The sequence below is a fragment of the Phoca vitulina genome, unplaced genomic scaffold, assembly GCF_004348235.1.
Source record: "Phoca vitulina isolate PV1807 unplaced genomic scaffold, GSC_HSeal_1.0 scaffold99, whole genome shotgun sequence".
NCBI classification, from domain to species: domain Eukaryota; kingdom Metazoa; phylum Chordata; class Mammalia; order Carnivora; family Phocidae; genus Phoca; species Phoca vitulina.
Genome location: NW_022589802.1, coordinates 792,077 through 819,498, shown reverse-complemented (window position 1 = coordinate 819,498; position 27,422 = coordinate 792,077). Strand labels below are relative to the sequence as shown.

At 54.7% G+C, this 27,422-nt stretch overlaps 1 protein-coding gene across 1 annotated transcript; it reads left to right on the top strand.

The window, feature by feature from the left end:
- Positions 1–9,149: 9,149 nt before the first annotated feature.
- On the top strand, positions 9,150–12,214 carry DUSP9 (dual specificity phosphatase 9). The gene is made up of 3 exons (XM_032397492.1): positions 9,150–9,528; positions 10,806–11,255; positions 11,563–12,214. Exons 1-3 carry the CDS (start codon positions 9,162–9,164, stop codon positions 11,886–11,888), a joined length of 1,143 nt encoding a protein of 380 aa, XP_032253383.1. The 5' UTR covers positions 9,150–9,161; the 3' UTR covers positions 11,889–12,214.
- The last annotated feature ends 15,208 nt before the right edge of the window (positions 12,215–27,422 follow it).

Below are 27,422 nucleotides of genomic sequence, written 5' to 3'. Positions count from 1 at the left end.
GGTGTCCGGCCTTGGTCTGGGTGCAAGGAGCCAACAGGGCCCAGGCTGGGCCACGCATTGTTGAGAGGGGAACGGGGAAGTGGCCGATGGAAGCGGCCAGACCGACGGGAGGAGGCAGACCCCTGGCTGGCAAGGCCTGGCCTGTACCCTGTTGGGGAATAAAATGCACAACCTTCTTGAGGTTTGGGGGTGGGGACACAGCACCCTCAGGAACCCCCGCCCCAGCCCCGCAGGCATCTGAGCCAGGGCCATAGATTGTCTTCTTCCCTGTGATGAGACGCTCTAACTCGAGAGGCACGGTCCTGGTGGGGTATGGAGAGATGTGGCCAGAAAGGCAGATGGGCCACTCACGGAGGCCTTAATCGGAGCAACTGGTGGAGGGGGGTCTACAGCAGGGGGGCAACTCCCTGCAGGCTCTGGGTACCCCCAATCTCCCCAGCCATTCTGGCTCCCCTCTCCTCTGCCCCCCATTCATCCCTCAACTTCCCTTGGACAAGCCAGGAAGTCATCTGCTTCCCTCTCCTCCCCTTCCACCAGCATGGGGGCTGGAGCGGCTCCGAGCTCTGCTCTCCCTCCTCTTCCCACTCACCTCCCTTTGCCTGTCCAGCCAATGGGCGTGGGCGTCTGGCTCTCTCCCGGTAAAAGGATTATATCATCAGTAATGTATATCCAGACAGGCGCACTGCTTCTCGGGAGGACAAGACAAGGAGAGGGGGAGCCTGCACAGCTGGCCGGAGGGGGTTTATAACCAGGTTATTGAACCTGAACCTGAGCCCTCCCAGAATGGGGTGTTAATGGCTCCCGAGGTCACAGCCCCTCAGAAATCAATTTGCCGTGCGGCTCTCCTCTCCCTCTCGTCTCCCTCCCGTCTCGCTCCCTCCTGTCCCCCGCCTGGCCCGGCTCTCACCTTTTCACCTGCCAAGTGCAGATCCTGGGAGTTGCCACAGAGCCATTTGGTTCCAAATGTCTGGCCCTGGCCCTGTTGGGATCTGCCACTGGCAGGTGGGGTGCTCCAGAACAGGGTGTGGGCTGCGTTCCAGAAGGCATGGCACTGGCAGCAAGATGCGGGGCCTGTGACCGAGTGGTGGGGTGGCAGAGTGATGGCAGCCTGCGGGGGGGGGGGGGTTCCTGTGGGCAAGTGGCTTCAGCCTGCAGACACTGCTCTCGGTAGGACGCCTCAGGTGTGGTGTGCCCAAGTGCCAGAGCCCCCACCTGGGAACAGGATCTCCATGCTAGGACCAGATGAGGTAGGCCTCTCCTCAAAGTTTTGCTTGCCTGGAAAGTGGCCCCGAATGGGGACCTGAGAAAGGTGTGCTTTAATAGGTGGGGTTGTCCTCAGCCGAAGGCCCATCGTGCCCGGAGCCCCAGAGTGGGGCCGGCGGACGGCGGCACCTCCAGGCGAAGGATCTTTCCATCCCCGGCCAAGGCCCAGCTTTCTGTCCCTCCACCTCGCGTAGGGCTGGCAGTTCTTGGGGCATCCTGCAGCGTGCCTTGAGGTTCTGGTGGAATAGGGGGCGGGGGTGCAGAGGAGCGAGTAAGGCTTAGAACTGCCTGGTAAGTCCTCCAGAGACGTCTGTCAGGAACCCACAGGAGCGAGCAGGTGGGCACGGCTGCTTTGGAGACGGAGGCCCAGCTGTGCCTTCCGAACAACCTCGATTCTAACACAATTGGCCGGGCACTCAAGTCCTCCTCAAGAAGGTTGTGCATTTTATTCCCCAACAGGGTACAGGCCAGGCCTTGCCAGCCAAGAGAAGTCCCTGGGGGTGAAGAGAGAGGCCCCATTTCCCTGAGGCCGAGCAGGCCTGTGCCCTTAGAGCTCCTCGGACGCCCCGGCCATTTGGGCCATAGCATTCTGTCCTCCAGCACTGGCTGGGTCCCGTTGCCTGGAGAGCAGGGGCGCTGTGGGAGGGCTGGGGTACGAGCTCTGCAGGGGTGGGGGGCAGCATCATTCAATCCAAATGTTCCTCCTCCAGTGTTCAGCCCTGAGTCACTCCAGCGCAGAGTGGGGGTGGGGAGGTGGGGATCGGTTATCCAACCTTTCCCAAAAATCGTCTGAGTCAGCTCACCAAGACTTTACCGGGGGCTGACTGACTGCCTTGGGTCATGGGCACAGCCGCCGCGGATCTTCCCCAAACGGGAGGACCACGGAGGTTGGGGGGGGGGGGGAAGAAAGCCAGCCCTGTCTTTTTTGGTCTCCGTATGTTTTCATGTTTTGCCTGATAAAATGGCCCTCTTGCCACACGGCGCGGCGATTTCTCAGCAAAGGCCCCTGACTTCAGAGCAGCAGCGGAGCCCTGATGCTGAAGGGGAGGTGAAAGCACCAGCCAGCAGCTACCCCCTGGAAGGCCTGGGGGCCAGAGCAGCGAGTGGGTTATAAGGGTGAGCATCTGCTGAGGCTGGAAGGGGTCACGGGACAAGGCGGGTATGCCCGGCTAGTGGCAGCAGGACCCTGTTCGGGCTCACACATCGTGCACCGGAAGTGCAGCAAAGCTCGCAGGGCCCTGAGAGAGCACGGGGTCCTCCCCTCTCCCCAGCTGCCCAGACGAGGAAACTGAGGCACCAGACACAAAGCCGCCCCTCTCCTCTCTTTTCCAGGAAGTGACTCAGGGGAATTCGGACGGCCGCAGGCGGGAGCCGGGCAGCCAGGCCTCCCTTGGCTGCCCCCTCACCCGTGGAGCTCCTGGCATCCCAGCTCAGCCCGCCTCCCTCTTGATGTCGGCCCAGCCCGGCCTCGCCTCACTCTGAACTCCCTGAGCGGACACACACCGGAGGCCCCGCCAGCGGCTAGCCCACAAGAGCCCAGAGCATCGCGCTGCTTCTCAGCATCCCTTGCGCCACATTCGGGGGGGGGGGGCCCACCTCGCCCATTACTCACCCGGGAGCCCCCTGTGTGCTGCGTCCTGCCTCCTCATCCCCGCAGCAGTGAGACTGAGAACCCAGTGAGTCTCCTTGTTGACACTCAGCTGGGGCTTCTGAACCCAGTCGGACTCTGCCACCACATCCCTGTGCGACACCAGGAAGCCACTGCCTCAGTCTCCCTAGCTGTCCCACGGGAACAGTCCCCTCTGACTCCCAGCCTGGTGTAGGGTGTAAGGACAAAACGAGGTCCTTGATGGAGATGCTCATGGCCTTTGCTGCAGAGGAAAGCAAAGTGGGCCTGGTGACAAGGCCCCCTCCCGGGCCCACCCCCAACGTCCTGGCCCCACCCCTTCCAGGCACTGAGGCCCAAACGCTAGTATTATTAGCCAGAATCTGACACATGAGAATGGGAGAGGACAGTGCAGAGGGACCTGGGAGTTGAGGGGGGGGCGGGATTTGTGGTACTGTCACATGGACCTTATGCCCTCTCCCGTGTGGCCGTAGGAGGTGGCCCTGGGGGCCAAGCTGTGCCGGGTCCTCCATGGGCCCCTCGGCTTCCCTGGCTGGAAGGGGACGCCAGCAGAGACTCTTCGGCGCGACCCTCCCCCAGCCCAGGTCCAGCCTCGGTCAGGGCTCCCACCCCACTCCCGCGTCCTAAGCTTGAGGCCCCCCCCGCAGCAAGCATCCCACAGAGGGTCGCCGGCGGGTGGGCGGAAGGCGGTCGGGGGCGGGGAAGGTGGAGGGAGACGCCGGGCAGGCCGCGGTCCCTCCCCGCGCGCCGCCGGCGACATTGCCCCTCCTGGGCAGGGGGCGGAGAAGACGGCGACGGGAGAGGAGGAGGCGGCGGCGGAGGCGGGATTTGGAGTTTCCCTCCGCAGCGGCGGCGGCGGCGGCGGCGGCCCCTCGGCTTCAGGCGAGGCCGCCGCCTGAGGCTCCGGTGGTGCTCGGCGGCAGCGGCGGTGGCGCTTCCCGCCGCCCGGGCTTCGGAAACTTCCCGGCCGCGACGCGCGGAGCCCGCGCAGGAAGCCGAGCGGATCGGGGGGGTGAGCGGAGGTGAGCGGAGGTGAGCGGAGCACGCGGCTCCCCGGCACCCACCCACCCCACCCCCACCCAGCCTGGCCGCCCCCTCCGACGTGAGCTCCTCCACCCTGCACCCCAGAGTCTTGCCAGCGCGCACCCCACGGGGCCGACGCACGCGCCCCGGCGAGACCCACTCGATCCTGCCACCTCACACCGCCCGCATCCCGCCCGTGCACCTCCCTGTCCTCTGCCACGCACAGCCCCTGCCACTTGCACGCGCGCGCACGAGCCGCACACCGCAGACCTGGTCCCTGCAGTGCACACAGCAGCAGCCCCTAACCCAGCACCCACCACTGCCCCAACTCAGGCTAGCACCCATCCCAGCCCATGCCATGCCTCAGTACACACCCAGGCGCGCCGCGCACGCGCGCGCGCACACACACACACACACACACACACACACACGATACATCCCTGCTCTATCTGCACTAACATAGCTCCCCTCGCCGTGCCACCACCATCTCCGACTCCCCATATGCTCATTACAGACACCCCACCCACGTTCCCAGCCCGGAGACACTGCAATCCACCTACCCCTGAGTGAAGCCCCAAAACTAACTCCTGCTCCAGCAGCTGACACTCCCCACGCCCCACAGCCAGGCCCATTCCCCAGGCACACACCTCTTGCATCCCCAGCGTGCACACTCATACACCCCAACACGTATGCACGCCTGCTGGATTTACACTCCCCAGCACCCTGCCGCAACCCCATCGCAAATAGCCCCCAGCACCCCCCAGCACGCACATCCCTGAGTGCCTCCCACCACCGCCCCCTGACACCTGGCACACGGGCTCTGGAGCCTGCAGCATTGGGTGGCATTCCTGCCAGGTGCCTCTGGCTCGCCTTTGGCGGCAGCAGCTCCCCCACCGTCCTGAGGCCCCCTAGGTGCCTCGCCAAACAGACCTTGAGTCTCCCCAGCGACTGGCTTGGCCTCTTCCCTAAGAGATAAAGAAGGCACTTGGGGTGCAAGGTACCGTACTTAGGTGTCGGCGCGGGTGGGGTGGGGGAGGGGAGCAAGGGAGAGGCGGCCCAGCTGGGCCCAAAGAAACGCCAGGTGCCAGGCACGCACGTAGTAGGTCGGTTCCACGAGGCCAGGAGTCCGCTGCGGTCTGTGCGCCATCTGCATGTGCGCCGAGGGGAGAGCCGTGTGTGCGTGTGCGCTGTGCGTGTCTGGGGGGTGGGGAAAGCGCGTGGCCCTCTGCGAGAAAAAGGATCAGCACCGTCCTGGGCTCCCTCATGCAACAATTGGTTTCATTCATTCACGACTTCTTTGTTAACAAGCATTTCTTCGGCGAGCGCCGGGCCGGGTTGTAAGGCAGGCCCTGCCCTGGGGGCCGGGGCCCGCTTGGGGCCGGGCGCACGCCCGCTCCTGCCTTGGAGGAACTCCCAGCGCAGCGAGGACACCGGCCAGGAAGAGCAGAGAGCCACCCCCAGCGGAAGGTGGATTTGGTGGAGCAGACGCCGGGAGTTGTGCTCCTGGCCATGTGACTGAGCCGCCACAGCCGAAAGCCTGCCGTTCGGCCCGGCGGGCACCGCGCACTTCGGGCTGCGGGGTGGAGGGTGAGGCGGGGCGCCGCGCTCCGAGGCTCGGGAGACCAGAGGGCGCAGCCGGCGCGCGGGGGCTGCGGGCTGCGGCGTCCCCGCGGCCTCCCGGGGGCACTGGCCGGGCCGGGCGGAGGCCGGGGGCGCCCGGCGGGGGCCGGAGCGGCGGGCTCAGCGCCCACCCTGCGGCGAGCGCGCCGCCTGGCTCCACCCGCCGAGCGGGTCTCCGCGAGGCCTGGGCGCGCAGCGCTGCCTCCCCGGCCCAGCCCGTCCCGGGAGCGGGTGCGGGGGGGGCCGGCGCCCAGGGCTGGCGCTTCAGGGGGCCCGAGGGCCGGCAGGCCCGGCTAGGGTCGGGGGGTGGGGGGCTTGGCTGCGCTCAACCCTGCAGTGCGGAGGTGGCAACAGGTTCCAGTTTGTCCTGCTGCTGGCGCCGGGCACCGAGTACTCACTCGCGAGATTGAATACCGCCCCCCCCCACCGCCGACCGTTTTCTCCCGGTTGGTGGGCTTGCCAGCGGCGGGAGCAAGGTGCAGGGGAGCCACTCTTTTTTTTTTTTTTTTTTAAAGATTTTATTTATTTATGTATTAGAGAGCGAGCGAGAGAGAAACAGCATGAGATGGGAGAAGGTCAGAGGGAGAAGCAGGCTCGCCGCTGAGCTGGGAGCCCGATGTGGGACTCGATCCCAGGACTCCAGGATCATGACCTGAGCCGAAGGCGGTCGCTTAACCAACTGAGCCACCCAGGCGCCCCAGGGGAGCCACTCTTAAGGCGTTGGGAGCCGCAGGCTCAGCACAACCCCACTCCGGGGGCGAGTTTCTTGGAGCCAAGCTTCCTCTCCCTTCACCGGTGCTGAAGTTGCCGCCCCACCCCCGCCCCACCCCCATCATCTTCCCAGACAGACTCCCCTGGCCTCCTCCAGGGACCCCTCTCCAGAAAGCATGGCTGGGCACCTCAGGAGCCCCAAACTGCACTTCTTAGGCATTGCAGCTTCAGGGAACTGAGGCCTGGAGCACAGAGGAAGGAGACTACAGGAAGGCTGCCCAGAGGAGGGCACCTGGGAGGGGGGAGGGTCCCTGACAAAGGAGCAGAATCTGAACAGGCCTGGGCTGGGGGCAGGAGGACACAGCACAGCTCCCTGAGGCCCCTGGATGAAGCCAGTAGGACTCATCCCAGAGGCCAGGCCATGGTGGGTTATAGCCAGAGAGGAGTCCCAGGCTGACAGCACCCCCGGGGCCAGGGAGGGAGGGAAGGAGGGGGACACTGAGGACCCCTTCGAGGGCCTGGTTCTCTGTAACCTGTCCTCTCCCTAGTATTACTTCCCCGGTTTTCTCTGTTTACACTGCGGCTTAGGAGAGGAGTCTTCATCAGTGGCACTGAACTTGATTATCCTAAACATTGGCTTTCTGGTGGTTTTGCATCCTTCATGCCTTAGTTACATATCTTGTGGTGCCCATCTTGTGTGCCTTCTTTTACTTAGTTCCTTGGGATAGATTCCCAGAAGTGGCCAGACGGTGGAGATTTCTTCCTAGCTCTGGATGCATATGACCAAGTTAATTTCCAGAGGGGCCATACAGCTAGAGTAGCGGGCGGGTTTCGCAGCATCCTTGGCAGCGCTGGGAGGACTCAATTTGAGAACATTTTACCAGTGTAACAGGTGGGGAGTGTTACCTTGTTTCTTAAATTTGCCTGCCTTCCATACCTGAGCTTGAACCTTTCCCGAAGGGTCCTGTACCCAGCTGCGTTTCTTCCCTCATGCAGTCTTTTCTGGTTCCTTGCCCATTTATCAGAGTCTTAACCTTTTGATTAATTTGTATGAGCTTTATCTTATCTGCTGTACATTTTCCTTCAACTCTGCTGTTTGCTTTCGATGGGTTTTAAGCAGGGAAGGGACACTTATCACACCCTGCATTATCTTGTTCAGTCTCCCTGTTTTTTACTGATCTATCCGGCTAAACTGGGAGTGCCGTGCAAGCAGGGACCCTGTGTGTCCTGCCCGTTTGTCATCCTGTGTCCATGCAAGGTATGGAGGCCACTGGCCTTTGATGGACAACGGTCTGGTGCAGGGCAGAGCGGGGTGGGGGATGGTTGCGGCTGACAGGTCTCCCTGGAGGCAGCGAGCGAGGGCTTTGGAAGCTGGGACAGCAGTCTGGTCAAGAGCTGGCCAGTGCAAGCCCTCAGCTAGTGCAGGGAGCAGAAGGGAGAGTACAGGTGTAAGAGATCGATTTAAGTAGAAACTACCTGGCTCTTGAGCAGGGAGGAGGCATATGGAGATGCCAGGGATAACTCCCGGGACAGTAACAGGGTCAGAGCAGAGCACCCCAGTTTAGGACTGGAGGCTCAGAGCTCCTGGGTGCCTTGGGTCACGCCCGTGTGAGGGAAACCCTGGGGGGCCCCGGAAGCTGTCATCTGCCCGCCTAGCCCTTGGGCAGAGTTCGGTGCCAGAAGACAGCAGTGGGTTTCTGGTCTTGCTTCCGCCTCCCCTCCATGATTTCAGTGGCATCCCACAGGAGCCTCAGGTGGTGGCTATGATGAGCCCATTGTATAGATGGGGTCACTGAAGTCGAGTCGGGGAGGACATGACGGTCCAGGGTCAACGAGTGAGTAGGGCTGGAGGCAGCTTCTGGGACAGGGGCACTGGGCTCCTAGCCCTCCCCCTCCCCCTGCCTCCAGCAGCCGACTGGCTCGGGGGTAGAAGAACCGAGGGTGGTCCCGCTCTGGGCCCCAGCCCTGCCCTTGGCCTCTGCCCCCGGCCCCTGTCCCGCTTGGGTGGAAGCCCCAGCTCAGCGCGCCACTTGGGGGCCCACCCGACTGCTTCGCTGGCACCCGTTGGCTCGCTGGCCCCCCTGAGCCCGCCCCCACTGCCCCGCCCCTCCAAACGGCCACTCCACGTCCAAAGGCAGCGGCTTCCAAGGTGGAAGCTGGGTCCCGCTGCCAGGAAGCGGCCTGCTTGAGAGCGGCGCGGGACTCGGCTTCCACGTGCGCGCCTGCTCTGCCACCCCACGGTCTTCCCGGGAGGCCGGGCCCGGGACGCCCTTACCGGGGAACGGCGCCCCGCGTCGCGCGCTGGCCTGGGCTCGGACGTCCACGCGCGGCCGCCCGCCGCCCGACCACGCTCCAGGTCTCTCTCCTCCTGTTTTCTCCTCCACCCCCCCCCCCGGGGGGCCACCAGGGCCGGGGCAGCTCCGAGAAGCCCGGCTGAGGCCCTTCACCTCGCGCCACCTCTACTCCCCGGGTCCGCCTCTCCCACGCGCACGTCCCCAAAGTCGGAAGCTTGAACTTGGGGAGCGATTGCAGGCAGGCCGAGCGAGAACCGCTGGAAGGGGGTGTGAACGGAGGCGGCCGAACCCTTGGGCCGCCCCAGAAGGGGCCGGGAAAGGACCCGCGGCTCTCAGAGGGCCCACTGGACACCCGGCCTTCCTCTTCTGGAGAACCTCTCACTCCTCCCTTCCCGGAGCGCCCGAGTGGCTGCCTGGGGCGTTTTCCTTGGGGAGCCCGAGGCGCCCTTCTGCGCCTCCTCGCTGTGGGCGGTGGAGGGGTGTCTCTGCGGGCCCCTAGACGTCCGCCTGAAGGACACGGGCTCGGCCCCTTGGCGGCCGGGCGCGGAGGACGCGGGCTCACGCTGCGCGCCCGGCCTCTCTCCGCAGCGCCGGCGGTCCGACGGGCCAGGAGCCGCGAGCCCATGGAGGGTCTGGGCCGCTCGTGCCTGTGGCTGCGGAGGGAGCTGTCGCCCCCGCGGCCTCGGCTGCTGCTCCTGGACTGCCGGAGCCGCGAGCTCTACGAGGCGGCGCGCATCGGCGGGGCTCTGAGCGTCGCCCTGCCCGGGCTGCTGCTGCGCCGTCTGCGGCGGGGGAGCCTGTCGGTTCGCGCGCTCCTGCCCGGGCCGCCGCTGCAGCCGCCCCCGCCCGCCCCGGTGCTCCTGTACGACCAGGGCGGGGGCCGGCACCGGCGCGGGGAGGCGGACGCCGAGGAGTGGGAGGCCGATTCGGTGCTGGGCACCCTGCTGCAGAAGCTGCGAGAGGAAGGCTACCTGGCCTACTACCTACAGGGTAGGTGCGGGCGCTGGCGCGGGGGCACCGGCCTGGGAAGGGCCCTGGGCCCTGGGAGGCAGGGCCACACCTTCCCAGGGGATTCCCAATTCATTTGACCTTGGGCCGGCCCAGCCTTATTTCGTCTAAAGTGGAGGTGAGGTCCCCTCCCCTGAGCACGACCTTGGGCAAGCCCTTCACCCTGGGGAGCCCCAGTTTCTGAGTCTGGAAAATGGCGAGAATCGGGCTGACCTGCCCTGGCTTAGGGGATGCTCAAGAATGGAGTACCAAGTGCAGGCTCCCAATCCTCCCCCGCCCCATCACCACCCCGTCGATGTCACCACCTCCTGCAGCTGCTCACTGGCAAAGGAGGCAGGGGCCACAGGAGGCCAAATCCCGCTCTGCAAAGGCTCCAGAACCGGGAAGGGGAAAGTGAGAGAGAGAGAGAGAGAGAGGAAAGCAGTGAAGGCAGAAGGAGGCAGAGATCCACCCCATCATAGTCATGGCAGGGCTGGCGGGTGGAGGGGAATAGGCTGAGACGGGCCTCTTGGCCCCTTGATGAGCCAAACACACACCCAGAGGTCCAGCGTAGGGACAGGGTTCCCATGAACCGACAGAGCCAGCTCCCCACCTCCCCACCTCCCCATCAAAGGGGGGTCATTGGACTGTTGTCCCTTGCTCCATTCTGAATGCACAGGGACGCAGAAGCAAAGCAAGTGTTGGATCTCCAGGACCCACCCCTAGCCCAGGAAAAGAGTTGTTATCTGTAGATGAAGGAGATGCCCGCTTCTGGGGGCTTTGAATCGATCCTGGTAGAATGTTACGCTCTCTCCCAGGCTCCCAGCTCTTGGGGTGCTCCTGGTTGAGCTGGATGGGAGGTGGCCACCCAGGCAGAGAACTCACTTTTGAACCTTGCCCCTTTTTAACTGACGGTGGTTGTCCTCCCCGAGGTTGGCAGTACATCATGCCTGCCTTCGCTGGGCCCTGGGGCTGTAAGATCCTCTTTGAGGGGGCTCTGCCTAAGCCCAGAATCTTGCACCCCCCAGCAGCACAGTGGGTACTCGCTGTCTGGAGGAATAGCCAACAGCGCCGAGTGAGGGTGGTCGGGCTGCCCCTAGTGCACCCCATGGGACACCAGTAGGGATCAGGCTGCTGACTCTTGAGTTCCCTTTGGGAACATCTGCAAGCCCCCTTGGGTGTTGGAGTTGTCTGGGGTCAGTTCCCTATCCCCCTGCCAAGGGTGCTTGGCCACCCAGGTGGCCAGATCAACAGGGGACTCTCCCCTTCTCCCCTCCCAGGCGGCTTCAGCAGATTCCAGGCAGAGTGCCCCCACCTGTGTGAGACCAGCCTCAGCAGCCGTGGTGGCCCGAGCGCAGCCCCGGTGCCCAGCCCAGTGGTGGGGCTGGGCGGCCTGTGCCTGGGCTCTGACTGCTCTGATGCCGAATCCGAGCCTGACCGCGACTCCATGAGCTGTGGCCTGGATTCAGAGGGCGCCACACCACCCCCCACGGGGCTGCTGCCATCCTTCCCTGTCCAGATCCTGCCCAACCTCTACCTGGGCAGTGCCCGGGATTCAGCCAACGTGGACAGCTTGGCCAAGCTGGGCATCCGCTACATCCTCAACGTCACCCCCAACCTCCCTAACCTCTTCGAGAAGAACGGTGACTTTCACTACAAGCAGATCCCCATCTCAGACCACTGGAGCCAGAACTTGTCCCAGTTCTTTCCTGAGGCCATTGCATTCATTGGTAAGTCGGCTCTGCCCTCCCCTTCCTCCCTCCCCCCACCCCCACCAGGCCTGGCTCCTGGCCTCTGCCACTCCCTCTGGAAGGCTCCTCCTGGGCTTAGCTACCATCCCCAGAGCCCAAACCTGGACCGGCACTTCTGGGGTCGGGCAGGGCTGGGACCAGCTCCCAGAGGCCACCAGCGAAAGCCCTAGGACTCCTCAGGCAGGACAGGGCTCCCAGGCCAAATGTGGCCAGAGCAGCGTGGCTCGGAGAGCAGGGCCGGGCCGGGCCCGCACATCACCCTGCCTCCCACTCTGCCCTCGCCTAGATGAGGCCTTGTCCCAGAACTGCGGGGTGCTCGTTCACTGCCTGGCCGGTGTCAGCCGCTCTGTCACCGTCACCGTGGCCTACCTCATGCAGAAGCGCCACCTCTCACTCAACGATGCCTACGACCTGGTCAAGCGGAAGAAGTCTAACATCTCACCCAACTTCAACTTCATGGGGCAGCTGCTGGACTTCGAGCGTAGCCTTCGGCTGGAGGAGAGGCGCGCCCGGGAGCGCAGCAGTGGGGGGCAGGAGTCCGCGGCCTCCGACCCGCCCTCCTTCTTTACCACCCCCACCAGCGATGGTGTCTTCGAGCTGGATCCCACATAGGGCCCCCGTTCCAGCCCCCAGTGGGTGCCCCTGACCACCCATGTGCTGGGGGGAGGGGGGAGGGGGCTCAGCCGGAAGCAGGGCGGGGGAGAGCGCAATACCTCAGGGGAGGGCTGTTGGGAAGAGGCCGGAGCCAGGAGCCCCTCCAGAGTGGCCGCGGGGAAAGACCTGTCCTACCCACTTGAAACATCCGCGGGAATCCTATTAAATGTGCCTATAAGCCGGGCCCAGGGCCATCAGCCTGACCCGCGCCGCTTGCGGGCGGAACCACGCTCCAGAACCTGCCTCTTCTGCGACTGTTACTTTTTCCTTTGGGGGGTGGGCGGGGGGGAATTCTCATTCCAAGGGACCGTTCCAGGTGGCTGCCCGTTCCTGGGCCTCGAGCCTCCCTGTAGCTTTTCCCTTCAGAAGGGTGTGTGCCTGTTCTGGGGACCCGCTCCCAGTCCCACCCCTGTCCCCAAATGGCTGCTTCTGGGGAGGGGTTCACCACCAGTTAGTCGCCTCTTGGGGCTGAGGGCCTCCCCGGGGATGTGCGCTTGGAGGCCCACGGGCTGCCCGGCATCCATGCGGACAGCCCGTCTCTGGGTGGCTTCCGGCTGGGCAGCGCCACAGGGGAGGGTGCTGGCCCGGAGCTGCCGAGCGGGTTCCCGGCCACACATCTGGCGCCCTGTTTATCCACTTGACGTTTGAAAAGATGCTTTTTTTTCCTCTTCCCCCAGATGTCTTAACGGGATCACTGGGGCTCTTTGTGACTGAGGGTGGCCAAAGTGCTGCCCGGGGAGATGGGGGTCTCAGAGCAAGAGCTGGGGGCGGGGAGGGGGAAGAAGGCCTGGATTTTGCTGCTGCGGGTCCCACATAGCCACGGTTGGGCAGGGAGGCGGGGAAGGGGCCAAGCTGCACATGCAGGGCGGTGGGCGGCGTGCAAGCACGTGTGTGTGCGTGTGTCAGCGCTCACACACCGGCCTCCAGGGCCAGCAGTCCTCACGCTTGGGAGTCCACACCACGGTTGCTTTCTTTAATTGTTCCTGAATAAACACTTTCTGTAAGATACTAAGCAGAAGGAACTGCTTCCAGAGCACCCTGCAGGGCTTGGGGGAAGGCTGGGAGGGAGGCCTCATGAGAGGGGCGGGGTGCGCGGAGCCCCACACTGGGCCGGTTGGGGACTTGAGCACCACCCACCCTCACGCCACTATTTCCCATCTGGCCCCCACGCAGCTCTTGACCCGCGGAGCCCCTACCCTGGGCCACACACCGCTAGGGACAGACCCCTGGAGAGAGCGAGAGAGCAGGGACCCAGCAGTGACCACAGGGCTTGGCAGCTGAGCCCCAGGACTCGGTGCAGAGTCAGAGCTGAGCCTCAGGGTGACGTGATGGGAGCCACACGAGGACGGGAGCTGGGGAGGGTTAGGGGCAGACTTGCATGGCCAAGCTCATGTCCCTCTGGCTGACACACTGTGGAATTTGGTCCTTGGACTGCAAAGGCCACCTGAAGTGACAATTGAGGCTTGCTCCTCCCTGGCTTCCTGGCCTCAGCTCTAGACAACTCCAGTGCCTTCTGCACACTGAAGCTGCAGTGCTCCCCTTAAGGCCGTGAGTCCTGGGGCGCCTGGGTGGCAGAGTCGGTTAAGTATCCGACTCTTGGTTTGGGCTCAGGTCGTGATCTCAGGGTCATGAGATCAAGCCCCGGGTCGGGCTCCATGCTCAGTGGGGAGTTGGCCTCTGCCCCTCCCCCTCCACACACTCGCTCTCAAATAAATAAATCTTGAAAAGCGTGATTGCCAACCACAGAGACATGGCAAGAACCAGGAGCCCAGACCACCCCTCCTCCTTGGACACCGTCTTCCTATAGCTATCCAGACACCTCCCATAGGGGCTGGGAGATGACACCTGGGCCCCCACATAAGGCCAGTATGCCACATCCTAAATCCGGGCCCTTGTGAATACGTTACCTTAAGGGGCAAAAAGGACACTGCAGATGTGATTAAGTCAAGGCTCTTGAGATGGGGAGACTGTCCTGGATTATCCAGGTGGGCCCGAACACCATCATATGCATCTTGACAAGGGAAAGAGGGACACAGGAGAGTGAGAGGAGGAGACGTGGCAATGGCAACAAGGGTCTGAGCCAGAGAGAGAGATGGGAAGAGGCTACATTGCTGGCTTTGAAAATGGACAAAGGGGCTGCAAGCCAAGGATGCAGGCGGCCTCTAGAAGCTGCAGAAGGCAAAACAACAACAGATTCTTCCCTTGAGTCTCCTGAAGGAACACAGCCCTGCCAACGCGTCGGGTTTAGTTCGGTGAAATCTGTGTTGGATTTCAGGCCTCTGGAACTGTAAGAGAATAAATCGTGCTGTCTAAAACCACTGAGTCTGTGGCAATTTCATGCAGCAGCAGCAGAAAACAAATACAACTGGTGACCCAGGAAAAAAAATAGCCCACCAAAAGAGGGGAGGATGCTTGCTTCTTTTGACCTTGGATCTGAGTAGAAGTGGAAAAAAAAAAAAAGGGAAATTTGGCCCTCAAGCATTTATAGCCACAAGGTGAAATTTTAATTGAAAGGATCTAGGCATAGAGTACTTGATGCTCCAGAATTTTCTTCTTGGAGGAACTAAGGGACAGTGATCTGATTGGGAGCACAGCTCCGGGATTTGTCTGGAAGCTTCATTTGCTTAGATTGCACACAGATTTTACTTAGATTGGAACAGCCCAATAAAAATAACAAAGTTTTAAAAATACATTTTTTAAAAGTTCTAAGTGAAGTGGTCCAGAGGGACTATTGCCCAAGAATGCAGCAGAATCCCCTGTGCAGGGGTGTCCTTTCAATACAGGCCTGTAAGGTGGGCTAGGATGACTAGAAGGGGCTGTAGTTGGCTATTTGCCTTCTGCTAGACTCTGATAAAACTCCAATAGGTCAGGATCTGATGTAATAGTTTGTCCTAAGGGCGGGCCTCAGTAAGAACAGAATGCTCTGGTGTATTTCAAAATGTCTACATTCCCCCTCCCGCTGCCAGAAGCATGAGACTTCTCTCGAATCTTCACTGTGCAAACCTGGTAGGGCTCCTGGAGATAAAATTCATAAAAGTGTGGGGGTCTCCTTAAGATCAGGCCCCCCCCCGGATTTTTTTTTGAACTCTCAGACGTGTCCACACTGAACCTCAAGCAATTCCTCAATTAAAGTTCAAGTTTTCCTACCCCAGCACTGCTCTGCGAAGCTGTGATTCTTTATCTCTGCCTGTCCAGTGTTTGGAGCAGTGGTTTGCCCTGTGACCTCACTTCTCTGATGGATCTGAGAAGAGCTGTTCATTTTTCAGTGTGTTCAGCTTTGTACTTGTTCATGGCATGCAGTGGTGACATCCAAGCTCCTTCCATGCTGACCAGAAGCCGGAACTCACCTGGGTCTGTTGTGATTGGCTGATTTTTTTTTTTATCATTATGGGTTACATTTTATGTTTCCTCTACTTGAGTCAGAAAGCCTGGATGGTGAAGCTCACTTAATTTGTTTCAGGGTCTTCAGGGACTATTGTCCCCCATCTGAAAACAGTTTATTCATATATTTTGCCAAGTTTTCAAGTTATGCTTGGTGGGAAGGTAAATTCTGGACCCTGTTACTCCCTCATGGCCATATCAGTATTGAATAATTTTAAGCTTTGTTAAGATAAATATGCATGCTAAATTTTCTAGAGTGAAGGTTAAAGAGTGTACTACTTCCAAAGTAGTACAGGAAAAATCTCAAACATTGAGGAAAAACTCTCAATCCAAAAGAAGTCAAGGAGGAAAATAAAGAAACAAACATTGGAATAAGTAGAAAGTATAAAATAAGATTTTAGAAATTAATCCAGGGGCACCCGGGTGGCTCAGTCGTTAAGCGTCTCCCTTCAGCTCAGGTCATGATCTCAGCATCCTGGGTTCGAGCCCCGCATCGGGCTCCCTGCTCAGTGGGAAGCCTGCTTCTCCCTCTCCCACTCCCTCTGCTTGTATTCCCTCTCTCACTGTCTCTGTCTGTCAAATAAATTAAAAAAAAAAAAACTTAAAAAAAAAAGAAATTAATCCAAACACCACTTAAGCAAAATAAGTAGACTAAATTCTCTAGTTAAAGACAGGATTTTTTGGGCTCCTGGGTGGCTCAGTCGTTAAGCGTCTGCCTTCGGCTCAGGTCATGATCCCAGGGTCCTGGGATCAAGTCCCACATCGGGCTCCCTGCTCGGCAGGAAGCCTGCTTCTCCCTCTCCCACTCCCCCTGCTTGTGTTCCTGCTCTCGCTGTCTCTCTCTCTCTGTCAAATAAATAAATAAAATCTCTAAAAATAAATAAATAAATAAAGACAGGATTTTTTTAAATCCAGCTATAAGCCATTTATAAGAGACACACCTAAGTAATAGGACCAAAAAAAAAAGAGATTGAAAGGTCACCAGCTATGACCAAGTGAGGATATAAAAAATAATCTCTGCCCCCCCCCAAAAAAAACAACTATAAGGGAGCGCCTGACTGGCTCAGTTGGTAGAGCATGCAACTCTTAATCTTGGGGTCATGAGTTCAAGCTCCACATTGGGAGTAGAGTTTACTTAAGAAAAAAAAAACAACTATAAAGTTATACAAAACTGATAAAAACAACCTTGATGATCTGGAAATCAACCAAAGATATATAATAAACCAAGAAGATAAACTTCGGGACTCTGTGGCATTCTGGCCTAGGTTTGCTCTCATCCCTCCCAGCTTGTTTGGGCATGGGCCAGGGCAAGGCAGCCCATGGAGACCAGCAGCTTCTCTGCCTAGGTTTGAGGAAAGCTAACTCAATCTGGAGTGGTGGATAATACCTACATCCAGGGACATTCTCAGTGGAAGTGACTTCTCAGAAGCAAACCAGCCAGGGAGGGCCAACAATGCAACTCTACTAGACTGAGATTGTGAATGTGCTTGGGGCAAGCATATTCCTGGCTAACTGGAAAATGAAGAGGTCTCAAACTATTCATGCTCTCCTGGAATATCTTGAGGCTACACACATGCTATATAGGAGACTCAAAAGGACCCAGTGGAAAGAAAGCCCAAGGCAGACCTGCAAATAGCCTGAACACTCAAAGAGCTCCCTTACCCATGCACAGATCCAACAGCAGTGTACAGATGCCTTACTAGCTGAAGCTGTTTTTAGCAGTTTCCATCCAATCAATGGCCAACCATTAAGCTAGGCAGATACAGGGGCAGCCCCTACAAAACCAGGTTTACATTTTTAAACCACAATATTTAAAAAAAAAAAAAAAACAAGCAGAGGGGCATCTGGGTGGCTCAGTTGGTTAAGCATCTGACTCTTGATCTCAGCTCAGGTCTTGATCTCAGGGTAGTAAGTTCAAGCCCCACGCTGGGCAAGGAGCCTACTTAAAAAGGCGAGGGGGGCGGGCACCTGGGTAGCTCAGTTGGTTAAGTCTCCAACTCTTGATTTTGGCTCAGGTTGTGATCTCAGGGTCATGAGCTCAAGCCCCACCTTGGCTCTGCACTCAGCCGGAAGTCTGCTTCTCTTCCTCTCCTTCTCCCTCTCCCTCTGCCCCTCCCCCTGCTCATGCTCTCTCTCTCTCTCTCTCTCAATCTCTCTCAAATAAATAAATAAATACAAACAGACACTAGATACAAATAAATAAATACACTGGAGGGGACAGATTTCACAGATTAAGTCCAGAAAAGTTACACAACAAAGAAGAAAACAAGTGACAACACACACACACACATACACACACACAGCAAAAACAACCTCTAGAGGGAAAGGGAATATCAGAATTCAGCGTTGCTGAAAAATATCATCCAAAATGTTTGATTTTCACCAAAAAAAAAAAAAAAAAAAATTTACAGACATCCAAAGAAATGGCAAAGCATGATCCACATTCAGGAAAATAATCAGGCAATAGAAATTACCTATGAGTGTTCCCAGGTGTTGGAATTAGCAGATAAAAACTTCAAAGCAGTTATTACAAATATATTCAAAGTACTAAAGAAAACCATTGTTTAAATAGTTAAAGGAAAGTATGACAACAATGAGTCAACACAAAGATATTCTTGATAAGGTTATAGAAATTATTTTTTTTAATAACTAAATGGAGGGGCACCTGGGTGGCTCAGTCAGTTAAGTGTCTGACTCTTGATTACAGCTCAGGTCCTGACCTCAGCATCATGGGATCAAGCCCCACATTGGGCTCCATGCTCAGTGGGGAGTCTGCTTCAGGATTCTCTGTCTCCCTCTGCCTCTGCCCCTCCCCCTCCTCATGCTCTCTCTCTCTCTCTCTCTAAAATAAATCTTTTTAAAAAAAATTTTTAAATAAAGGGGCACCTGGGTGGCTCAGTTGGTTAAGTGTCTGCCTTTGGCTCAGGTCATGGTCCCCAGGGTCCTGGGATTGAGCCCCACATCGGGCTCCCTGCTCAGTGAGGAGTCTGCTTCTCTCTCTGCCACTCCCCCTGCTTGTGCTCTCTCTCAAGTAAATAAATAAAATCTTTAAAGTTTTAGAAATAATAATAAAAATAAATAATTAAATGGAAATCATGGAGTTGAAGAGTATAATAACTGAAATGAAAACTTCTCTAAAGGTATTCAAAAGCAGGTTCACAATGTCGGAAAAAAGAATCAGTGAACTTGAAAATAGATCAACATAAATTATCCAATCTGAAAACCAGAGAGAAAAATGACTGAGTCTCAGAGACCTATAGAACAACAACAAGCATACTAAAATGTGTGTGATGGGGTGCTTTGAAGAGGAGGAGAGAAAGGGGCAGAATAAACATTTGAAGAAATAATGGCAGAAACACCCAAAATTTTATGAGAAACATTAATCAGACCCAAGAAGTCCAAAGAATCCCAAGTAATATAAACACAAATAGAGCTAGTTGTAGACACTTCATAGTCAAAGTAAAAGCCAGAGATAATCCGTTTTGAAAGCAATAAGAGAAAAATGACCCATGCAGAAGGGAACCACAATGAAATTAGCAGTTAATTTCTGATCAGAAACAATGGAGGCCAAAAGATAGTGGAATGATGTAATCAAAGAACTGGGGAAAAAACACTATCAATCAAAAATTCTATATCCAGCAAAACTGTCCTTTAAAAGTGGACAGTTAGGGGCGCCTGGGTGGCTCAGTTGGTTAAGCAACTGCCTTTGGCTCAGGTCATGATCCTGGAGTCCCAGGATCGAGTCCCACATCCGGCTCCCTGCTCAGCAGGGAGTCTGCTTCTCTCTCTGACCCTCTCCCCTCTTATGTGCTCTCTCATTCTCTCTCTCTCAAATAAATAAATAAAATCTTTAAAAATAAATAAATAAATAAAAGGTGACGGTTAAATGGGGTGCCTGGCTGGCTCAGTCAGTAGAGCATGCAACTCTTGATCTCAGGGTTGTGAGTTTAAACCCCACACTGGGTGTAGAAATTACTTAAAAATAAAATCTTTAAAAAAAATTAAAAGTTGAAGATTAAAAAAAAGAGAGAGAGAGAGACGTTCCCAGATACACAATGACTGAGAAGACTCACTGCTATTATAGTTCTTTACAGGAAATACCAAAAGAAGTCCTTCAGGCTGACACCAGTTTGTAATTTGTATTCAGTGGAAGAAATGAAGAGCAGCAAAAATGATTAATATGTGTGCTAATATAAAAGTCTCAATATATTTTTCCTCATTTCTTCTCTTAACTTCTTTAAAGGACATAAGATCGTATAAAGAAAGCAATAACTATAACAATGTATTATTAACATTAACTGTGCCAAAGAGGAGGGAAAGAATGGAGCTATATTGGGGCAAAGCCTCTACATTTTACCAAAATTGAGTATTAATGTGAAATAGATTATGATTAGTTAAGATGTATATTGTAATGCAATTGTAATTCAAAAAATATATAGTTCAAAAAATCAACACAGAAAGTAAAATGGTACATAAAATGGTGAATAAAAATTTAATACAAGAGAAGGCAGTCAAAGAAGAAGAGAGGAACAAAAAAGAATGGAGATATATAGAAAACAAATAACAAAATGGCAAATGTAAACCCAACCACATCAATCATTACATTAAATGTGCATGGTCGAAACACCCCAATCAAAAATCAGAGATTCAAAAAAGCAAGATTCAACTAACTATATATTGTTTCAAGAAGACAAATCTTAGATTCAAAGACAAAAATAGATTAAAAGTAAAAGGATAGAAAAAATATATCATGCAAAGAGTAACCACAAGAGAGCTGGAGTGGCTATATCAATATCAGATAAAATAGACTTTAAGACCAAAGCTAAAAGAAAAAAGGGAGGGCGCCTGGGTGGCTCAGTTGGTTAAGCGACTGCCTTCGGCTCAGGTCATGATCCTGGAGTCCCTGGATCGAGTCCCGCATCGGGCTCCCTGCTCGGCAGGGAGTCTGTTTCTCCCTCTGACCCTCCCCCCTCTCATGTGCTGTCTCTCTCATTCTCTCTCTCTCAAATAAATAAATAAAATCTTTAAAAAAAAAAAAAAAAAAGGGACATTTCATAATAACAAAAGGGTCAATTCATCAGGAAGATATAGAAGATATAGCAATTATAAGTATATACACATCTAACAATGCATAAAGCAAAAATGGACAGAAAGGAGAAAGAAACAATTCAACTATGACAGTTGGAGATTTCAATACCCCACTTTTCAATAATTGATAAAACTAGAAAGAACATCAGCAAGATACAGAAATCTTTTTTTAAAGATTTATTTATTTGAGAGAGAGAGAAAACACAAGCAGGGAGGAGGGGCAGAGGGAAAGGGAGAAGCAGACCCCCCCGCTGAGTGGGGATCCCAATGTGGGGCTTGATCCCAGGATCCTGGGATCATGACCTGAGCCAAAAGCAGATACTTAACCAACTGAGCCACCCAGGCGCCCCAAGATACAGAAATCTTAAACAACACTATCAACAAAGCTGACCTAACTAAAATCTATGGAACACTCCACTCAACAAATGCAGAGTACTCACTCTTTTCAAATATGTATGGAACATTTTCTAGGACAGAATATAACTTAGACCATAAGACAAATTTCAATACATGTAAAACGATTGAAATAATACAAAATATGTTCTCTGAACACAACAGAATTAAATTAGAAATCAAAAACAGAAAGACATCTAGGAAATTCAAAAATATTTGGAAATTGAACAAAACACTTCTAAATAACCCACAAGTCAAAGAAAAAATTACAAGGGAAATTATAAAATACATTGAACAGAATGAAAATGAAAATTCAACATATCAAAATTGTGGAATGCAGCTAAAGCAGTACTTAGGAGGAAATTTAAAGCTATTTAAATGCCTCAACCAGCAAAAAAAGAAATGTCTCAAGTCAACAGCCTAGGGATCTGCCTTAATAACTTAGGAAAGGAAAGCAAACTAAATCCAAAGCAAGCCAACATAAGATTAGTGTAGAAATGATTGAAATAGAAAACAGAAGAAAAATAGAGAAAACTGATGAAAACAAGTTTGTTCTTTGAAAAGAACAAAAGTTTGTTCTTTGAAAACTGAAAAGATCAACTAAACCTAGACTAATCAAGAAAAAAGATTACCAAGATCAAGAATGAAAAGGGGGACATTACTACTGACTTACAGAAATTTGAAGGATTCTAAGGCAATGTTTTGAACAACTTTATGGCAACAAATTAGACAATTCAGATGAAATGGACAAATTCTTCAAAAGAAACAAATAACCAAAATTGACTTTAAAAGAAATAGAAAATCTGAATAGACTTATAATAAGCAAATAAATTGAATTAGTAATTTAAATTGTTCCACAGCAGAAGAAATGAATAGACATTTCTCCAAAGAAGACATCCAGATGGCCAATAGACACATAAGAAGATGCTCAACATCGCTGATCATCAGGGAAATGCAAACCAAAACTACAATGAGATATCATCTCACACCTGTCAGAATGGCTAAAATCAACAACACAAGAAACAAGGGTTGGTGAGGATGAGAAGAAAAAGGAACCCTCTTGCACTGTTGGTAGAAATGCAAACTGGTGCAGCCACTGTGGAAAACAGTGTGGAGGTTCCTCAAAAAGTTAAAAATAGAGCTACCCTATGATCCAGTAATCGCACCACTGGATATTAACCCCAAAAATACAAAAAAAAACACTAATTCAAAGGAATACATGCACCCCTATGTTTACAGTAGCGTTATTTACAATAGCCAAATTATGGAAACGGTCCAAGTATCCATCAATAGATGAATGGATGAAGAAGATGTGGCATATATACACAGTGGAATCTTACTCAGCCATCAAAAAGAATGAAATCTTGCCATTTGTAACAACGCGGATGGAGCTAGAGGGTTATTATGCTAAGTGAAATTAGTCAGTCAGAGAAAGACAAATACCATATGATTTCACTCATATGTGGAATTTAAGAAACAAAAACAAAACAAAACAAAAACCAAGCAAAATAAAGGGAGAGAGAGACATAAACCAGGAAACAGACTTTTATCTGAGAACAAACTGATGCTTACCAGAGGGGAGGTGGGTGGTGGGATGGGTAAAACAGACAACAGGGATTAAGAAGTGCACTTGTCGTGATGATCACCGGGTGGTATATGCAACTGTTGAATCTCTATATTGTACGCCTGAAACTAATATAGCACTGTATGTTAACTATACTGGGATTAAAATAATAGGGGCACCTGGGTGGCTCAGTCAGTGAAGCATCTGCCTTTGGCTCAGGTCATGTTCCAGGAGCCCTGGGATCGAGCCCTGCCTCGGGGTCCCTGCTCAGTGGGGAGTCAGCTTCTCTCTCTACTCTTCCCCTGCTCGTGATTGTGCACTCTCTCTATCTCCCCCAAATAAATAAAATCTTTTTAAAAATAAAATAATAAAATAATTAATTAATGTTCCCACAGAGAAAATCCAAGCCCAGAAGTCTTCACAGGTGAATTCTATCAAATAACATAACTGAAAATATACGTCCATAGAAAACCTTGCATAGAAATGATCATAGCAGCATTATTCACAATAGCCAAAAGGTGGAGACAACCCAAATGTCCATCAGGGGATGCATGGATTAACAAAATGTGGTCTATCCATACAATGGAACATCATTCAGCTATCAAAAGGAAATGAAGTACTCTTACATGCTATAATGTGGATGACCTCAAACACATTATGCTAAACATAAGAAGCCAGACACAAAGGGTCACATATTGTATGACTGCATTTATGTGAAATATCAGAATAGGCAAATCCACAGAGACAGAATGTAGATTAGAACGGTTGCCAGGGGCTTGGGGGAGTAGGGGTGTTGGGGAAAATGGGGATTGACCACTAATGGCTACAGGGTTTTTGGGGGGGTAATGAAAATGTTTTGGAATTAGATCGTGGTGACTGCTGCACACCTTTGTAAATATACTAAAAACCAATCAATTGTACATTTTAAAGGGTCGATTTTACAATATGTGAATTATATCTCCATAAAATAAAACAAATTCTAACTCTGAAAAGAAAAGGATTAAACAAGATATACCAGACAAATATTAACCAAAAGAAAGTTATAGTTGCTATGTTACTGTCAGGCAAATAGACTTTAATAAGGCAGAAGCATTACAGTAGTAATGCATGTCACTACATTTTGATAAAATATTCAACTCACCTGAAATATGTAGCAATTCAAAATTCATCTGCACTTAATAACCTAACTTAAAAATACATAAAGCAATACTTGAAGGAAGTATAAGGATAAACTGAGAAAGAGCCATCAGGCCTCTACTCAGGGCATCATGTGAGGCAGGCTTGGCTCCCTGGCAATGAGGAGAACTATCAACATCTCCATGACACCTCGGGGCGCCTGAGTGGCTCCATTGGTTGAGCGTCTGACTCTTGATTTTGGCTTGGGTCATGATCTCGGGGTCCTGGGATCAAGCCCCGCATCAGCCTCCAAACTGAGGGTATAGCCTGCTGGGGAGTCTCTCTCTCCCTCTCCCCACTACTCGTGCACACACACTCTCTCTCTCTCTCCCTCTAAAAAACATGTTTTAAAAATCTCCATGGGGCCTGGAGACGAGATCTGGAGATGAGATTTTTATATTTATCCCAAAAGGCCAGATAGGGTTGAGAAATACCGAAAACCTCTCTTAAAGCAAAAATCTAATCCTGTCACTGCCCTGCCTACAAGTAGCCCTCCAACGGCTCCCCAGCGCCCTCTTGAGAAAGTTCACTTTCCAGGCCAATCTCTAGCCACTGGTCACAACTGCCCTCAACCAACCAAAGCAGGTTATTTATTATTTCCCAAACACTTCACACTTCCTGTCTTGTCCACCTGAGGAGACAGGGATGGAGGCAGGGCTGCCTGGGCTAAACTGGGATTGGGTAGAGAACACGGCTGCCATGTGCCATGTGCCACCAAGTGGCTGGCAGGAAGGGCTGAGTCCTGCCTGGTCCCTTCACCTCCTGAATAAGCCTGCTTCACTCCTGGGTTCGACTCCTTCACACCTTCCCCCTCCATTTAGCCCACGACAAGTGATCTCCATCTTTCCAGTCCCGCTTCAGCTGCCTGGGCACAGGCTCTCTCCATCTCTTGCCTTGCCTCCCAAGTGGGTGGCCCCTCAGACATGTGTCCCTGCCACCAGTCCTGCCCCATCTCTCACATTGAACTCCAGAGGGGTCTTTCCAGGGCTCAGATTGCACACTCTACCTCTGGCACTGTGGAAAGACCTCCAGGTTCCCATTTCCCAGGGACTGTAATGAAATGGAGCCGAGGCCCAGGGCTCCCCCTTCTTCCTCACACTGACAGCATGCGTTCACACAGAGAAGGCGTGAAGACCCCCCCGTCTTTTCCTCAAGTCCCCACGCACCCTCATGTTCCCAGTGAGCCCTCCGCATTTGCACAGAGGCAGTCAGGGGGTAAAGCAGAAGGCTGTGTGGCCGTGGCTCAGGCGCTTGGCCTCTCTGTGCCTCAGATTCCGCACATGTAAAATGGAGATGATAAGGAGAGGTTTGAGTTAATACATACGAAGCTCTCTGCAACATTGCCTGGCACACGGCAATGCTCAATATAAAGCTAGATCCACATCTGCAAAGGAAGATGAAATATAGTCTCTTTTGCTCTATTTTGGTGCCCCTTCAGGCACCTCAAACTCACCATGTCCAAAACCGACCTTGTCTCTTACCCAAACACAGCCCATTGAACCTTCTTGGTAAATGGCCCCAAACGCATGGGCCACCTGGGAACCATCTCCTTCGTTCCCCACCCCAACTGATCACTGACTCCTAAAGAGCTCCCAGTACCATCCCCACCCTTCCTCACCCAGTCTCCCCATCCCCAGCGTGGACCCACAGGTTGAGCATCTCCAGAAACCCTGTCACCCGCAGGTTTGCTCCAAGACAGAGTGTGTGACGTACCCTGTGTGGTCCAGAACCAGGACAACAGCTTCCTCTCATTTCTGGAATGGTCCCTGACAGCTGGGAAGAGGCCAGCCCACTGGACCCTGCTCCCAACTCACAGTGCCCAACTTTTCCAGCTGCCCAAGCTCAGCACCCGCTACCCCTCCAGTGACTCACCACTGCTCACAGACTAAGGTCCAGCTCTTACCCCGCCAGGCCTGAGCACCTGCTGTTCCCTAAGCCTGAAATGCTCTCACAGAGCCCCCCCCCCCCCGCCCAAGCTCCCTCTCCATCCCCCCCACCCCCAGCTCTTGCCTCTGGCTGCACAAGTCTCTCTCCCAGACAGCAAGACCTACGTCCTAGGCACCGAGGCAACCCAAAGATTTTCTCTCACGAACTGCCCCCCTCTGATGGGAAGGCCTCGGATGGATGAAGGATGCCGGCCCTGTCTGCCCTGGAGGTCCCCCTATCTCCGGGCTCCCAGATGGAAAGTGCAGGACTTTCTCCCCCAAGTGAGGACTGCACCAGGGCCCGATTTCAGGGGGGGGGGGGAGCAGTGGGGAGGAGGGCAGTGGGGGAGAGGAATAGTTTTGAGCAGCTGCCCCAGGTGGTGAAGAACTGGGAGGCTTGATGGATGTTTTTAGATGTGGTCGTGGCGCCGCCTGCCGGTCGGAGGCCAAATTGCACCCCGTGTCGGGGCAGGCGGAGCTTCAGCCCCCGCGGCGCAGTGGTCAGGCCTCCCTGAGCGGGCAGCACGCTACCCTCCCCACGCAGGTCGTTCCTATCATCCGAGTAAGCTCGCCCCCTCCCTTACAGGGCCTCCTTCACCAGGGCAGGCACCTTGCGTGCTGGGCCCAACGGCTGGCACAAAGTAGAGGCCCAATCGATATTTGATGGACAAAACAAGAACAAGCAGGTGCCGTGAGAGCCCAGGGTGAAGACGTCAGAGGTGTCAGGACAGGAGATGACAAGGGCCCAAGTGGGAGCTAAGGAGAGGCCAAACAGGTCATTGGAGGTGGGGAGACCAAGCTGTTGAGGCCTGGCCATGGCACTGGCTGCCCGAGGTCCCCTGGACTGTGGGCAGAGAAAGGAGAGCAGGCATGGTAGGACTGGACTGGGTGACCCAAAAGCCTGGAGCGAAGAATGACCTAGAAGCGGCCATGGGGACAGAAGAGGAAGCTGCCCACCACCCTCCAGACTTGCCCTGGGCTCAGGGGCCCATGGGGGGGGTGGGGGCAATATGAAGCAGGAAGGGGGTGGGAGGAAGCTAGGAGAAGGAAGCTCCAGAGGGGCTTGTGTGCCTGGGAATGAGCGGGCGGGCATGCCCACCCCAGGATGTGCCCATTCGCACCTGGGTGCAGCTGTTCTTGTCAGTGGAAGCCAGGCCCCCCGGGGCCAATCCCAAACACTGCCACCGGCCTCACCTGCACCCCACCCCCCACCCCGCCCGCCCACCGCCCAGCTCCCACCGAGACCCTAGCCAGCCCTGCTTGGGCCTCACTGCCTCCCTTTGGGTCCTAAATGTCAAGGAGAAGGGTCTCCTCCACCATGCTCCGCAGCGGGGGCCGGCAGGGAGCAGGGGCAGGAGTCAATGGGGAGGAAAGGGTGGCCAGCTTGCCCAGAACTCTGAGGGTGCTTCCTCTGCTCTGGTTAGCACCAGGAGAGGCTTGGGGTCCCGGAAGGCAGGACTCCGGAGCCCTGGTCCACCCAGAATGGGGTTGCCAGGGGCAGGGGCCACACAGACCAGAGGACTGGCCACCAGTCTTCACACTGGAAGCCATCACCAACCCAGCGTGGATGTCGCATGGCAGCTCCCCATCCCAGGAGCATCATGCCCTCCCCTCCCCCACCCTGGAGCGCGAGGACTCCAAAGCCACAGGGCAGGGCCGCTGTTGAGCCCCCGATGGCCCCCTCTCCTGGCTGAGGAGCTCCTCCTCCACCTTCTGACACGGCGGTACCTTCTGCCCAAGAAGGTGCCCACTGGCAATGCTCCCTGTCGGGCCAGGGCCGTGGAAAGGTGGGGGAAGGAAGGGAGAGGTTGGAGGAGACAGCCCAGGGCTCTGGTCACTGGGCCTCCACTTGCCTGTGAGCCCGTCCCTGCAGCCCACCCCCAGGGGACCGGAGACGGTGCTCCTCGGACCAGTTCAGCCTCCCGCCACCCCCCTCAGCTGGCAGCCCACAAGGCCTGAGGTGCC

Bases quoted from the DNA above. Each gene is read 5' to 3' on its own strand.
- DUSP9 (XM_032397492.1), top strand. From the start codon at position 9,162: ATGGAGGGTCTGGGCCGCTCGTGCCTGTGGCTGCGGAGGGAGCTGTCG. The intron at 9,529-10,805 runs GTAGGTGCGGGC...CTCCCCTCCCAG, and splicing joins CCTGGCCTACTACCTACAGG to GCGGCTTCAGCAGATTCCAG. The intron at 11,256-11,562 runs GTAAGTCGGCTC...GCCCTCGCCTAG, and splicing joins TGAGGCCATTGCATTCATTG to ATGAGGCCTTGTCCCAGAAC.